This window comes from Lingula anatina, chromosome 2, assembly GCF_051362555.1.
Source record: "Lingula anatina isolate TDL-2025a chromosome 2, LinAna3.0, whole genome shotgun sequence".
NCBI classification, from domain to species: domain Eukaryota; kingdom Metazoa; phylum Brachiopoda; class Lingulata; order Lingulida; family Lingulidae; genus Lingula; species Lingula anatina.
Window position 1 is genome coordinate 28461906 of NC_141768.1, and position 17588 is coordinate 28479493.

General features: G+C 34.7%; 1 protein-coding gene across 1 annotated transcript in view; it reads right to left on the reverse strand.

Moving 5' to 3' along the window:
- LOC106177109 (E3 ubiquitin-protein ligase SMURF2-like) overlaps positions 1-17588 on the reverse strand; it is a 29565-nt gene that overhangs the window by 9306 nt on the left and 2671 nt on the right. The window contains exons 2-8 of the mRNA XM_013559790.2: positions 16104-16142; positions 14333-14441; positions 13910-14043; positions 10297-10468; positions 6990-7073; positions 3615-3985; positions 2464-2548 (exon numbers count right to left, since the gene is read on the reverse strand). Coding sequence (XP_013415244.2) covers positions 2464-2548; positions 3615-3985; positions 6990-7073; positions 10297-10468; positions 13910-14043; positions 14333-14441; positions 16104-16142 — 994 coding nt within the window. The remainder of the gene's footprint in view (positions 1-2463; positions 2549-3614; positions 3986-6989; positions 7074-10296; positions 10469-13909; positions 14044-14332; positions 14442-16103; positions 16143-17588) is intronic.

A 17588-nucleotide genomic window follows, 5' to 3' on the forward strand; every position in this document is an offset into this window, starting at 1 on the left:
TGTGCATTCTTCTCACACAGCTTTTAGTGAAAAAAAGTCAGTTCTATTTTAAACTAACTTTTCAAACTTAAAATCATCAAGAGAGAAAAGGATCTATTCTGGAAATAATCTTAAGTTATAATATGTTACCCCTTACTGGGGTAGCGCTAACACTCGCCAATTTAGCCAAATGCTAAAACTGACTTACATTGGCTAAAGAAAAAGGGCTTGATTTGACATGTTTTAGCCAAATTATAACCATTTTGATAACAAATTGACAAAAATGTGGTGATTTGGCTAAGTGAAAAAAATTGCTAGCGCTACCCCAGCCTTAACACTATTTAGAGGAAAATCTTGCTACAATTCCTTATATTACAACTCCTTTGTATTTGTAAATAAAAATACTCGTGAATATTGTAAAGCTTCTAACTGAAAATACCTGTATTCATTACATAGAATTAAGTATGTTTATAAATAAACCAAGTTCCAAAACAAGAAAAATAATAATAAAACACCTAGGCCAGTTGTAGGTTGGTTGCATAACTTAACAATTTCATGGCATCTATCTCAAATACGACCCTATTTAAACTCATTTCATATGGTAATACAAGGGGACAAAGAGTAATAAATTTAGCATTATGACAAGTCTGTATCATAATTCCATTTTGCAAGCAGCCAGGCACTTGAGTGTTGACAGCAGCTACCCATGATAATTCAATCAATATTCTATCTCTGACATAAAAATAGATGATGCCAAGGATGAAAATTCAAATTACAGCAAATTAAAATGACCTGATAACCAAAGTGACAACATCATAAGTAAGAATAATAGGTTATCACAGAACTGGACAAAGGACCATTAGCATAAGATTTATACAGTCCAAAACTGAAAATAACGTCCTATAACACTGACAATGTTCGTAATGAACACGGAGGCAATTAAAAAAAGTCATAACAAGGAAAATTGTAAATGTCACAGCTGTCTGTGCTCCAAATTAAACACAAGCTAAAAACCAAGCTGCTAATTATGAAACTAGGATCTTATTAAACATCAGTCTCCTTTAATTGATACTATTATTCATGCAGTAATCAAATTAGTATTAGGATATTGATGAAAGCATTAATGCGCTTCTACAAGCACAATCTGCTGCTAAATGCAGTTGCAGTATAGAACCATCTCTTCCTTCCTGGATGAAATTAAGTTATGCTTTTAAAAACTTTGTTTCCCTAGTTGAACACAATAATAGTAGTCTAAAAGTAGTCTAGATCTTTATATCAGATATTTCAAATTTTTCAATACATTCAAAATCATCTGATGTCGGACTGTTTACTTGCCCTCTTTCCACTGAAGTTTTAATAACCTCTTCCCTCACTTAATACATAATTTATCAAAGTAATTTCGACAAGTCATAATCACATTTTTTTTAACCAAGACTTACTAATTAAGCACTTGCTACCACTTGGTGGCCTAATTGATTGATTCAAAGAGATGTTTGGTACATCAGAATGTACATTCTCAATAATTCATAATTATCTGAACCACGTTGCCCTATGTAGAAGTGATTTTACCCAAATTATACATCAAAGTCATCAAGTCATAACAAGCAGAGAAAATGTAACACCTGTGCAAAGACGTCACTCTAACAAGAGATGTGATTCAAAGCTGTTATGCAGCAAGTACACTGTATTACAATGATTTGAACATTGTTATCAATATATTTTTTCCAATTAAAAGTCTGTTTGGTGATTAAGGCCACATAAGATATCTAAGTGACTAGTGGCTGACCTGCAAAATCTATTATATTTAATGGTTAGAGGAAAACTTTTTTAAAACTCATACAATGCATTCCTTTTTTTTTTTTTGGTCATATCATGAAGTAACAGTGCAAACAATTTCTCCGACTTCGCTTTCCAAACAAGACGACGTCAATAAGAACCATCTCATCAAAATTTCTCAGAAATGGGAATTAGCGGAATCACAGACAAAGCAGAAAACAATTTTCCAGCCCTGCTGAAGATGTAGTCTTAGCATGCTTTGGGTAATTAGGACATTGCAAGGTTGTTTTTTCTGAGAATACACTTGAGCGATAGAGACAGTGAGGACTGTGATCTTCATTAATATTGCAACGTGGAATCTTTCATCTAGTCTTTATGTGGGATGCTACGTAGACTTTGAAGAATTCTTAGTGATGCTTTATGTATTCAATTTTTATAAGGTTTCGCTTAAAAATGTGTCACACTAGTACATTTTTCATTCTCATAAATCTTTTAGAACTGTATACTTTAGCAGCTATCAAGCCAGTGCACTCAGAATCAAGAGATCAAATAAATAGACAATTTTAAGAGGATCTCTGTAATATATATCTGGGATTTAGAAGTCAGATAAACCGACATGGACCAACTGCCGGTCAGATACATTCTTTGTCTGATAAAAGCTTTAGCTGGGCATTGTGAGATGCACATGTGCTGTAGTGTGGATCTTACCGTGGGACTCGGGGATCATGCCACGTACTGACTCCAGTGCTGGTATGGAGGAAATACACCTGGCCTTGCTGGGTCGTTCTTTGTTCTGAAAAACAATTGCAAAAATAGACAAAGATTTCAAATAATTTAATAAACAGTGAAAGGACAACATAATAATATCTTTTTCTTTCAAGTTCAACTAAAAAACAAGTACTATGTAATTATTTCAATACCAAAAAGAAGCAGATCACTAGCCAATTTTCATAGTGCAGAAAGTTCATATCTATCTTATATTAATTATGTGGTTCATTTCCACAAGACTGTAGAGCTGTGTGTGAGGAGTACATTTGCAAGATTGAAACGGCTTGTATCGTAGTGCAGGTAATTACAGTGCATACCTGCTAAATAATTCATCCACCACTGCACTCAAGTAACCATGAGAGAGGATGGTATGAACTCTTAATGCCCATCAGTTTCTCAGACAATGTTCAATCAACTTATACCATCAGTGTCTTGGTAAACTTATTTTTTATGTAGCTTTTTTTCATACTTGTCTATTTCTAATTCTATTAAACAAAATATTCAAACTTCAAACGTTACATAAAAGAAATATTTTTTATGCAAACCATCATATGCAGGAAGTTAAAGCCTATATTTGAATTTTTTAAAGCTAGTAGCTGTGATGTGATTTTTTTAAAAATATCTACCCATACCCAGGGTGTGTAAAGTTTGGCTTTTATGTGAATTCCATACTTTAAATGGCAAATTTCAGGGATGAAAAGGTCTTATCAGTAAATTACCTTCATTATACAAGCACCCAAAAGGTTAAACCATGTAAAGCATTTTATACACACGCACACTTGTACTACTGTTCCAATGCCTTGTTTTATCTTCTCACATTTTAGACTGCCAAAATAACAAACAACTTATTACAGGGTGCCTTACACTCAATGTTAACAAAATTCAGACCAAATGGAATGCAACGAAGCCAGTTTATCCATACTAAATCTGAACCAAGATCCACATGGTCCAATCAAGTCACAATATTGCCTGCTGGGTTGCTGCATGTCTGATTCCATATCCATCAGTTACTTAGGGTGAACTCATTTCGTCTTGCTTTATCCCAAAGGTAACTTTGCCTTTTACATCCAAGGTATCATATAGTTACTTACCATAACCATCAGGCAACTCCACTGCCTGTACTAAATGAGATCTGTTGAGATAATTCCGATGCCTTGTGGACCTGCGTCGGGAACTACCCCGCTCACTGCCAGCGTTACTGCTGGACCCGCCACTCGGACTAGTTGCATTGTTTGTATTGTTAGAACTACTACTGCCACTGCCGCCTGTACTGGCTCCATTGCCAGGGCTACTGCCATTAGTTAGACGTTGTTGCTGTTGTTGCTGCTGAGACGGCGATGATGATGATGATAATGATGATGAGCCAGCACCTGAGTTTTGATTAGTTAATGAGGATGACGAAGAATTGATGTTCATGCTTAACCGCCGTGAAGCACGGTCAGCAACACACTCTGCAGCAGGCCTAAAATAAAGAAACAATTATTTACAATCATCATATTTCAGAATTGTAAAGGGGGGAAAGCGATATAAATGGCACACTCAAAGCAATTTATGCAACATACTCTAATATGTGCATTAAAACAGTTCCTTAAAAAAAAGAAAACACTACTCTTACATCATTTATGCACCCAAAAGTCAAGTTCAATTACCACAGCTGTTTTTAACATCCACTACATTCCTATCCTTTAAAATATCTTCCTTTTAAAAAGAAGCAAATACACAAGGTTTAAGATGGTACCAAATCATATATTTTTCAATGGTAGCTGAAATCTTATGCCACTGCCCTTAACCTGATGAGGGGTCATCTTCCTCTTTGTTATTTCAGTTTGTACCACCTGCCACATAACAGTGACTTGTGGGCACTTTAAAATGTCACTCCCTTTGTCATCACCCAAGCATTTCCATACAGTTGAAACAGTTTTAAACATCTAAAGATTTTTTACACATCATACAAAATAAAATCATTTGAAACCCTTCATTTGGTACCATTTTATCAGGGCGGAATATATATGAAAGTCATTTATATCACTTTTTATTTGACTGATAATGGCCTTCCAAAGGCTACTAACAGTAGTTATTTACTTGTGATAAGTGGTATTTTAATGAGTTTCCGTTGTGGCAGTGTGTCATCTAATTGCTTATGGTACCTACTCATTTTACCTACTGTGATATTGTCAATGCTGTAATCAAATGTGGCTTAAATATGCACATAATGTACAATGGACTTAATTCTGAAATTTCTAATGGACCTTTTTTTTTAAAATCTATATTGATCTTCCCTCTTTGTTACCATAACCTAGAAGACACCCTTCACATGTGACTTGCAGATAGCAATCATATTTAACCCAAACACTCACATGTCCATCTAGCTGTGGGGCACACCCAATAAAAACAAACACTAGTTTCTTTCCATTAAGTACTCTGCCATGTTTGATTCATTCAACTACCTGTACAAAGTAAGCTCCACATGGCAAAAGCCCTCCAGTGGGAGCTTCGGATGTAACAAATTGTGGCTTCCTCTGTGTTTCCGCACCAGCATTGTTATGTCCTGTGCTGCAGTCACCACCGTCCACTCAGTCTGTCCCCAAATGTGCCCGCAGTTAGTCTACACAAAAGCCCTTTGTCTTCTATGCTTAACCTTTGTACTTTCTTTGTCCGCACAATTAGGTGATGTTACCTATAGCTTTCCTGCATCAAGCTCTCCTTTATATACACATATATATCACTTAAGCAATTAGAGACCAGTTAATAAAATCTCTCCTATATTGCGGCAGCTGGCCTTAGCACGTGCAGAACAATGCTCAACAACACATTGAACTATATTGAGCCCAAGGCAAGTCCTAAGCTCTCTATATATCTTACAACAGCAGTCAGATTAGAGGAAGAGATTTACATATCTATCTAATCATCTTGAGAAGGATTGAGGGTTGTCCAAATCTCAGATATTAACAACTGCCAAATCAAATATACTTCCTTCTGACCAAAATAATCAAATTATATGGCTTATGCAGTAAAATAATACCCCCCCCTTTAGAAAAGATGAAGGGGATAAAGGAGATGATCTATCCACTTTTGACATCTAAGCTTTAAAGGGCATATTTCTTTCTAGTATTGCATAAAACTAGTAGGTAGGTTACTTCACCTGAAAATTTTTTTAAATGCTTTGTGATTTTCGACACATAACAGCACAGATAATCATATCATTATAATACTGCAGGCAAACTTCATTGTAATTCAGTATCATATTGATTTACTTCAGGAACATTAAGAAAAAAAAAAAGCTGATATATAGAAAGTAGTAACTGAAATCACTGCCTGTAAAGGTCTGACAACATTTAACATTTCAATTCGCCTGTTATGACCTGAATAGCGCTATTCAATTTTGTTCACTTTGGCATTCACAGAAAACAAAGCGACAGAATGAAATGGAAGGCATCCATGCACCGATACAGACTTTTGAGGTTATCTTCTTATTTCCCCGTAATCATTTGCCAACGAAAATGCAATTTATGCACGTGAAAGGAAATGAGAAAGTCTTGTACATGACACATATTGATCCATAATAATATGAACTGTCCTTTGGCTTTCTTTCAAAACCATAGAAAGTCTGTCAGGGTAATAAGTTCTTATCAAGAAAAGTTCTATAGAGAGCACAGTATCAATAGTTTTTGATGCCAATAGAATATCTTATTTCCAAAAGAGGAAAAAAGGGTCAGGAAATGAAAAATACATGAAAGAAATCTGAACACTGGAGACAAAATTACTTTTTAACAAACCCTTGAAACATCTCTCCTTGAAACACTAACTTCTCATCCTAATCAACAGGTATAAAATACCATTAACTTACAACTAGCAGTTGTAGTATTGCCACTTAATTGGTATGAAAATACTCAAAATGAGTACTAACCTTTTCTCCTGCCAGTCACATATTTCAGAATGAAGCAAAGTGCTGTTATTTATATGTCTAGGTGACATTATCAAAAAACATTTAATTAATTCTGATAATTATTAGATTCTCAGTCATATACCAGCATGCTGTATAAATCATTTTAAGGTAAAATGTCTCTACTCAAATAAAAACATCTATCTTTAAACAATGTCCATAATAACCTATTTTGTAAGTCATGTCAATAACCCCAAAGATTCCATATCATTGGTTTGAAAATTATGTAAGTAATCCATCATATATCAGCTGTATTTACAAAACATAAAATTTATTGACTTAAATCATAATTTATGACTAATACTTAAGACAGAAATACATGTATGAACTAAATGCCCTTATTCTTTTCACATCTTCACAAACAAGGTTTGAAAGACCATTTTCTTTTAAACAGTACCTAACCTTCAGACTACACAGGCCTGCTTAATTTGATCACTGCACTTGCAAATCATTACATTTTTTCCTCTACACTAACATATCATATATTATTTCATATCTTCTTTTAAATTATATTTTTTCTCACCTTGTTGGTCTTTCCCACTGTGTAGTTCTTGTGACATGGTTTATGTAATGGACCCTTCCACTTGCGGTACGCCTTTCTTCCCACCTGGAACAAAGCATTCATTTTTTAAGTGATAAGCAAACAACACTGCTTCTGTCATACTCATATTATTCTGTAAGTCAATGCTTAATTTTTCACTAGATCTCTTATAATATGCATAAGAATAAATAAAAATGTTTAACTGAATGCAGGCACGAGTTGAACAATATCATGTTATTCCTTTTTTTTTCTGATGCTTGTTTTATCCTTGATATACCACTCCCTGTTAGTTAAAATATATACAACTTTGCACAAATTCAAGAGTGAATACAGCATTGAGACTGCTTCATTAACTTTCTATTTAGAAGGATGTCTTCATTTGTCTTTTAAATTCAGGTTTATTTAAAAAGAAGTTTGAACTCCCTTAGAAAAAGTGTTATAAGCAGAATACCTGGATATATTTCATAGCATTAAGTTTATGGTCCCAATCAATTATAAATTTAATTTTGCAAAAAATATAAAGTATTTCCCCATTTTTATCAGCCAAGTTGGTTTATCTTTCAGCATTAGGTGAAAAGCTACTGATAGCGCATACCTAGACTGCAGTTCAATTTTGGCCCTGCATTCTAGAGTTATATAGCATTTCCTTCCTTTTTCCTCATTCCTGACTTAACCTGCCCAAGTGGCCCAGACACAAACATTTTTCTATTTCCTACTTAAATCTGAATTAAAGTAATTGCCAATATTTCACTGGCAATCACCTCTCACTTTCCCAGATATGCACAGAAAGGAAGATAGGTCTACACTAAAAATATAAGCCAGCTGGATGTGTCTGATTAAGCTAACAGATTACCTTTACCCTCTCTTATATTGTAACATTCAATAAGGCCCATCTATGCTGTAGTCGAGGTCTGACATCAAAATACCCTCCCCCCCAAAAAAAACATTATTTTTTTATCTCTTCACACCTGGCATAGATCAGTTATGCCTAAAATTAGTTGAATTACTTTTTGTTACATTAATAGTGTAGATATGTACAGGTGTACAGGAGTCAGGCCAAATAATGTCAGTACGTTTGGAGGTAAAAAAAGATAATTATGTCAGATTATGTAGCATGACTTATATTTAGCTTTTATGGCAAAAACATTCTATTCCATGCATTCTATTCATACACGGTTTATAAATGCATATTTTGTTGTCTACTGCTTCTTCAATATATTGGCAAACCCGTTCTCATAAAATCCTATACTTCCATTAATTCTTCAATTTCTTAAACCATACTCGGGCATGCAATTTTTTTACTCTACTTCTTTATTTACCAACTGACTCTACGACAGATTTTCTGGATTTACTCTTTCAAAATACAATAAATTACAAATAATGGCACCATAGTCCATGGCAACAAATTTGATTTCAAATCCCTTGCTTTATAATGTGCAACATAAGGATTGCATATTCACACCAACAAACTAAAAATAAAGAGAAGGTGGAGGCACAAATGGCATTATCCTTTTAGTGAACAGATTTTCTTCAACTCATAGCTAATAAAAGACTTCCCTGAGGTATAAGGCAGCTCAAAAATAAATTTTGTCATAATTACTAGGCTATAGATTTTTATCAGTCCAGTATTATTATTTCATATTTTATCAGTCAAAATTCATGTCAAAAATGTCCAGGGACCTACTGCTTGTAACATTGCACCAAATTGGTGGGTAATATACAAATGGTTGATCCCTAAATTTATATTTGACCTAATTACCAGTAGAGTATGAACAGAATCCCAGAGCTAATTTGATCAGCTTTTTCCCATAATGTAATATACCACAACAGGGCCAAATGCACCTGGTGAAAGAACATCAGATAGACCATCATTATCAGTAAATCCTAAATCTACATCAACATGGCCTAATAAATTCCCTGGCAGACTAGCCATCATATTATGAATCATATGCTGTCTGATAGCATAGGAGAATTAATGCATTTCTTTATCAGATCTTCACAGATTTACACACTCAAATGAAAAATCAACAAAATCCCAAGCTGGCTTATCAGATTCGTGCAGATTATTGCATGTTCAATTTGGCTTTGGCAAGCAGCTTGCTTTGCCACCAAGGGATCAAACATGTAGACTTAGCTGCCAGAATGCATGAATATCATAAAGGAATTCTACAGCCACAGACTGCAAACACGATGAACATAAACTACGAGTGGCAAATACACACACACACACACACACCATTTAGCTGTTGAACAGAAATTCCACACTAGCTGTGGCTCTGCTGTTTTGATTCTGTGTAAAAACCACATGCAAGTTTGGAGTCTTGACCAGCCACTGAAATCCATCATGGAAGTTGATAATTTCCCGATGTTAAGGAACTGCTTCATAACAGATGATATCAGGCTTGCAGGAAGCAATGTACAAAACCATGCCACCCTGATACCTTCAAAAATCAAATCAGTCTATCTTTTCAAACTTGGCAACAACTAAAACAGGACAAGGTTCATAGAAATTTCACCGTCACATTATCATCAAGCAATTTTCACCATTTCTTTCTCTTTCAGGCACAATGATTTTAATATTCATTTTTTTTTTAATTCTTTAATTGGGATATTGACATATTAGGGAAAAATCATGTGACAGGCTAGCTATACAGAGGACCCTGGAAGGTACTCAGGTATAGATAATCATAAACCCATCTATGCAACTCTGACACCATTTTATGAAATTGTGCCAAACCATAATAGCCATACCACCACAAAAGGAAAGAAAAAAAGGGAAGAAATAGCAACTTCACAGATCAGTCATCCGTTCTCATAATTACAGACTGTCATATTCAACACTCCCTTGACACCTCTTCAAAGACTTCAAGTAAGCCTGCCAAATCCACATAATATACAAGAGACAAAATACACTGCCATAAGGCAATCTAGAAAATGCTATGCTAAATTATCATAGCAGATTTTTTTTTATGTAACATTTTATTGCAAACAGGAAATTTGATTCATTTATGTCTACAAGTAGAAAATTACAACAGAACTGGAGGTATTACCGAGTTAGGAATTCAGACACTCTGTTGCCTTGTATTTTTCCACTCTCTTGAACTTTATATTACAGTAAATTTATTGAGAAAATAAGGATTGGGTTTTATTTTTGCCATATCGTCACGTTGGTCTTAAAAAATACATAACATTTTCACCCATTACTGGTGGTAAAGAATTTAACCAGATATTTTCAAAGAAAGAATCATTCTTTCCAATTCCAATAAAGACCTCTTTTCACAGTACTTACCCCTCGGGCAGCTCGTTGGGATCCCTGGGTATAATGGTTGATATGCCAGATATATCTGCGACGGTGGGACCAGAGCCTCCCCCACGATCCCTGGTAATAAGACTGATGACTATCTGCCCTCGAACTGTTTCATTGTCATCAGCATTGTTCTTTTGTAAGTCTAACCGTTGAACTGCAAGAACAAAATGATTTACAGTTAAAAGCTGGTACATTACACTTTAAAAAACAACAGATTACTTCCAGTTCCACTAGTGGCTGGTGGAAGTATTCTTCATCATGTGAAACCTTTTTGAAAATCAGTAAATGACAGAAAAAAAAGGATGCCAGTGTTAATATCATATTCTAATCATCAAAAAAAAAATCATCTTTTTTTTTAATCACAAGCATTATACCCTTCAATAGAAATTGACCGGAAAATTCTGACAGCCATTTTCCACTTACCTAAGGAGCCTGGCAATCGACAACATATACACCCCATAATTTCATTTCATTTAATAATCCAAGACCACAGCATAGGTCTGATGAACTCATTTCAAACACAATGTAAACCCAGCATCCTTTCTTATCCTAAAAGATACACAGATATTCCCTAAAATGTTCCAGTTTGGAGTTTTTTGATAGCCAATGAAGTTGAACACTGTAAATTGCCTGCAAACTACAGGATACTCCCTGCCTGAGCTCTACACCTTGCTTGCATTTATTCCTCTGCCTGGGAAATGTATGTGGTAGGTCAGAAAATTTCAGGGAATGACTCATATGCAGAGTCTAGTCTACATTCTGAAGCAGAAGATCAGATCAATCGATTCCAGCAGCACAGTAAATCCACATACAACACACAATGACGATAATGGGTGCTTGTTCTGATAGGATTGGAGATGGATGCACTAATTTCCTTTAGTCTGCCAGTTATATCATTATAGCGCACATAAAGAGATTTCCTTTTCCAAGCAAGTCTGCCACTGTTCCTCTGCCCCCCCCCCCCCCCCCCAATCACTCTCTGACACCAGTTGTATATGATTAGAAAGCACATAAACACATAAACAAATATCTTCAAAAATTATTTGCCAATAACTCAGGATGTTGCCTTGAATTCCCAAATACCAAAAGACACTTCCTAAAGCGTACACATTAAGCAATTTCCTTATATCCTCCCTTAAAGTGTTCCCAGGGCAGCATTCTCTTTGCAAGAGACAGCTTGCACAGAGCAGGGGAGAAAATATCCCACCGTGATGCAACAATCTTATGAACCAATTCAGTCTTGTTTACACAGCACTGTAAGCATTCCCAGATCCCTCCCACCCGAAAAAAAAAATTACAAGCTGACCATTTAATATCAGTTATCGCTGTGTTTTAGGGAACGAGGATATCAGCCCACCTTGGGAGGCAGTCCACCTGACTCTTTATGACGTGCAATTTCAATATCATTCATATATACTCTGTATGAGATATTTAACACAGCAGGGTTACATATTATAAATAAGGATATCATTATCAAAGGATATAAATAATATAAATAATTTAGAGGTGTACATACTGTTAGGTGTTTATAATATTCCCTGTAAGGTCCCCACCCCCTTCTTTTAATAGTGAATCAATGTTATGGCAAGATAAGCCATCTCCACCTAAATTTGCAGTAAGGTAATTATTAAAGGTGGCAGACAAAACATTAAAATAATTTTGCTGAATCATGGAAAAATCACACAACAATATGTTAGCTGGGTAATCTACTTTGTAAGTGCTGAGATCAAAATTTGATGAAAGTCTGCTTTTTTGTATATATCTAATTTAACTTAAATGCTCATATAGGTTACAGAATCTAAAATAATTTTTAAATTGTGCAAGGGAAAAGTCTAATTAAAGAGAACCTGCTGGTTTCTTTTTTTATAACTCTTAAAATACACCTGTACATCAAAGCTTCCAACTTTGCGCATAGCGAGACACCACCACACCTGCCTAGCAAAGAGGAAAGCTCCTCTCTTAACTCACGTACCTTGACAAAAATGTTTCTTTTAATTTTTTTTGTCCATTTTGGCAAACAAAATTTAATAGTGTTATACACACACTTCAGAATCATCAACTATGGCTGTATTCCCAGAGCTTTTAGATCGATCTATCCCCGCGGGGAGTCTCACTAGATTACTGTCAGATAATCCGGCTTAAATTTCCGTCCCGCCTACTACAAGCTGTAAGGGGGTAATTAACTTTCGTGTCCGCTCAGCTGACAGCTATTTAGCGTGAACCCCCAGGGAGTTAGGTCGATCTAAAGTAGATCGATCTAATCTCTGGAAATGGGGTCTATGTTGCTGGCAGTTTCCGTGGGATAACAGTGAATGTATCATCAAAAGATTATACTCACATCAATCTAATATAAAATATCAACCTAGACACCACATATGACAACAATTCAAGTACACAAAAAAGATTGAACTAAGAATTTGAGCCAGAGGGATTATCATCCACTAATATGTACAAACAGTTACCCTGTAAAACGTTTAACTAATGGTAACTTTAACACATGCCCTGCTCTTTGGCTCATTTGGTCTTCCTAAGCTTTACAAGATTGCATGTTCAGATCAACTGATAAAAAGTCTGCTGGTTCTTAACTGTTTCCTCCCCCAGGGGTCTTTCAATATTGATATTTCAATAAACAAGCACATCGCAAATAAATGTAGCAATATATTTGCACTTACATGCAATGATGAGGAAGTAGATATAATAGTAGTTTCACACAAGTCTTTCTTCAAAATACACAATCCATACAGCTAGCTCTTTTTCATACTGCTTTGGCATTTAGACAAAATGATTTGAGATGTCTCTGTTCTATTCTGTGGAAAATCGAACTTCGCATTTACCGATCACAAAAGCAGACAGATTAATTACATGTAATATACTGGAATCTGATGTTCATTTACTGCACAAGGCATAGAAACAAGAGACCAAGGACAATTGCTGTACAAATGATTTCTTCTGTAGGCAAAGCCAGATTTCATTAACTGCAAACAATTTTGTCACATTGAAAATCATTATTCATTTTACCCCTGGCTTTCTCTTGGTAAAAATGCCCAAAAATGAATCACTCGTCAATACTTGTGGTTTTTGATCGTGGTGGAAAAAGCATTAGAAAAATATTTTATTTCAGTATCTGTAAACTATCGAAAACAATTCTAAGACAAAATTTACCCCTATATCTATCATTTTCAGATGGTTCTGTACAAATTCATTTTCTTCCATTGTAAAAATATTCCAAAATTGATCAAAGAAAAAGCAACCTCCTAATCTGCCCAACTGGTAACTTTTCTGTTGAGAGAACTTTAAGCCAATCAAAATTGTTGCTACTGATAGTCTTCAGCTGGTTTATAACAAAAGGGTGTATTACAAACTGTTTCCCTCACTTGAGCTTAACACACACACACACACACACACACACACACACACACACACACAGTCATAGTTTCACCCCTGATAGTCTTTGTTGCATTTAATACTAAATATACATTGAAAGTTTAAAATCTCAACAAAAGAGTTGCCAAGTCAAATTTCAACTAGAGGAATGTAAAAAAAATATATTAAGACAATATATTGGTTGGTTGTTTGTTTTGCATGATCTACTCACATCCAGTGTCTTTTAGCCTCTGTATGGCATTGGACATAATTCGTACACATCCTAAAAAGCCTGCTCCTTGCTTTTTATGTATCTTTTTGTAGTTCCACACACTGATGGTGATGGAGTCTTTTTGTCCTATGTATCTGTAACAAACAGAGAAAGTTATGTTGACATTTATGTATATTGCCTATTTTTGTACTAAAATTCCAACGCATTGAAATTGTAATTAAAAAAAAAACTCTTTTTGTACAATAAGTTTCAAAAAACCTTAAATGCCCTAGCACACAGAGTTCTGATTATTTGTGCATGCCAGCCATTTCTGAAAATTCTTTCCTTTTTTTAAACAAAATAATGACTCTGGCATCCGGTACATTTCTCAGCAAGAAGTCTAGGTGTTATATATACGTGTAGTGTAACCCTAAGAATACTTACAAATCATAATGCTGGTTCCATTTGGGATCCAATGTGTTTTTACATGTTTCTGTTGAATGGCACTGGCCTGAGCCATCAACACTAATTTTAGCAAAAGGATCTGGCAGGCCTGAAAAAGCCAAGAAATAGTTTTCTTTCACTGAACTGCAATCTTTTTCTGTGTCCCACTTGTGGGTTCACCCAGAAAAATATTAACAGATAAGTAATAGGAATACCCACTCTGGTGTGACCTTATTTAATGACCAAATCAAACCCCGATTTAATATCATTGTTGTCTTAAAAGGGGCAGACATACATGAACTGAAAGATCAAATTGTAATTTGAGAGCCCCACTCCCTCCAAAAAAAGTGCTGCATTGAAGAGATGCTCAAACATTGGTAAAAATCAAATGGTTTATGAAAAAATTTAATTGACAAGGTCCTTTGTTTCACTGACTGAAAGGATATCCACACTTTTTCCCAGACACATAGGGATAAACATTCCTTTCCTCCAACAGGAAGTCATCTTTACTAGGTCTAGAATGACAGCCTTGAATTTTGTTTCATAACAGAGCCAAAACTTTAAACAGCCTCAGTAACGGAAACACTACATCAAGTGGTTATTACAGCAAGAAAAGGAAGGAGACTAGAAAGATCAATACACCTTAAAAATCAACTGACAGAAATGGTGACAAACAGTTTATAATTCAGGTGTTGTACTTTACAACAAAGTACAACTATATGGTTTAGTAACCTGCTATTGCAAGATGACCTTGCAAAATAAAGAAATGCTAAGCCGTCTTTTTATGAACATATTCACATATTGCGAACTAAGAATACGGAGGCCACAAAAAGTTGATGACTCAGGACACAACTCAGTTTGACAGACCAATAGGAAGGAAAACACTGATGTCTGTCACCATTCAATAAGTCTTACTCAACAAAACCTACTCTTTCCTGATGACAAAACAAATTACTTATAGATTACAGCATGTTCAAAACGTTTAATATCATCCACTGTATCATCAAGTTCACCTTCACCTGTGTGCTACTGCTTTTTAAAATGCTCACTTTATCACCTTCTTCAATAAGAAGTCACATCTGTACATAAATAATGACACACCTAGACAGTTAACAATCACTACATTGAATTGCCTCATATACAGGCATTTAAACAGGTCTGTTTTCCCAACAAAGGCAAACAAAACTTGTTCTGTGACACCATGCTTGGTATATATAAGTACAATGTGCTAAGTGCAGCCAAGGGCATGATAACTACTGGGGTTCATTCCCTATGAAACCATCTTCTTTGTAGATTGATACAACTCTACAGGGACTCTCACTGAATGCAATCAGTTTAAGAGATTAACACGCCTCCTCTTGTCTCTAACTTACTCATATGATCACCAGCTTTTCTGTATTTTACTCAATGCCAGGAGGCGGTGTGTTGATCTGTTAAACTGATTCCATTAGTTGGAGTTGGATTGATCTACTTTAAATGATTGTGTCATTGGGAACGAGCCCTTAGATTAGTGTAATCAGTCTGACACAAAATATTGACAAAATCCCACAGCCAACTCGGTATTAAGTGACATACTTTTATCATTAAAAAAAAAAGATGCAAAGCTTGATATTTTATGTAAAAACTCAAGAACAGAGTAAAAAATTGCACTTCAAAAATGTGTTTACATATTATTTGTTATGGGATTACTGACTAGAGTTGTATATTAATTGGAGAGAAAAGCTAGAATGATACTTGAAACAGAAAACAGAAACAGTTTATAAATACTCACGAAAGAAGTCCTTCTTTGCCAGATTCTTTGCACACAGTACTGAAAAATATTAAGAATTATTACATATTTCATAAAAACATTAACAAGTAGAAGGGAAAATCCATGTCATTTTAATTTTAAGAGATAGCACTTCTCTTTATTCATCTTTTTATTTAATCAATACAACAGGATGGAGCATTGGTTGTGTTGATATTTTTTATTCATCCCCAAATTTGTTTCTGCTTAAATTAAAAGACAAAGAACATGTGAACACCTTCTTGGGTTTTAGCCAAGTGAAGAAAATGGTCTCAAAATGTTTAATCACTGAGTATTTTTGAGTTTGGACCTTTTCTCTCAATGCCTCATGTATTATCTCTATAGTATTAGTATAGTACTTATGCTTGCCAGGAAATCCAACTGAAAATATTATTAAATTTTAATAATATTTTCAGCTGGATTTCCTATTAATTTAAATATATATTTGATATAAAAAAGAGCCATTTAATCATATTCATATATTGCATTTATTTACTAACTAAAGGAAGGAGATGGTTTGTTCACATCCATCATTTTACTATAAGTATATGATGCCAAAAGAATATTTGAGCTAATTGAGAGAGAGCAATGGCACAACCCAAATTTGTTATCAAACTATAGGCTTACATGAGGCAGTCATAAAACAGCAAGCTACATGCATCCTTGAATGAGCAAAACCTAGACAACATTAAAAGAGCAGTCTGGGATCATGAAAATAGCATAACAAAGTTAGCTCATTAAACATTATCTGTAACCTAAGTTTATAACTTGCATTTTAACCTTACTGGGTTACAGCACATAAACAGAACATGTTCTTTAGATAAGACCCATTGCATTCTAAATCTAAAGACCTTTTCATGTATAGTAAATACAGATAATAAAGTCATGAAGTGGAACTCATGTAATCTTTGAAACTTATATACAGACATGCCAACAAATAAAACACAGAATAATTTCTATTCTTCATATAAAAAAAAACAACCATGGTAGAAATAACTTAAAATGCAAAAAAAAAAAAAAAAAAAAAAAAAACTTATAACACTTGTAACAGCAACATTTAGCTCACTTATCAAATATCTCAAATATTTATTGTCACACTGTCAGGTGACCATGCAGACATGGGTGCAGACAGCCAGTCTGTACACCATAATTAATGACAGGCTTGAAAAGAGAATGTTTTTGTAAACTTTTCCTCAAGACATTCTGGTAACATATAGCCTTTTCCAACAATAAAAAATTCACATTCACTGTGTTACATGCAGGGGAAGTACATGCCATACTTTGTTCAACTCTAAAAATTTGCGACAAAAAGAGGCAGATAACTATATTTCTGACAAAGCGTACAATCCCAAACGACTTACAAAACAAGTTTTCAAATGCCAATATAAATATGTATATGTATGATTATAGTTAATGATCACAAGAAAACCAGTCAGGTCAATTATCAAATACAAACATCTCACAAAGAGC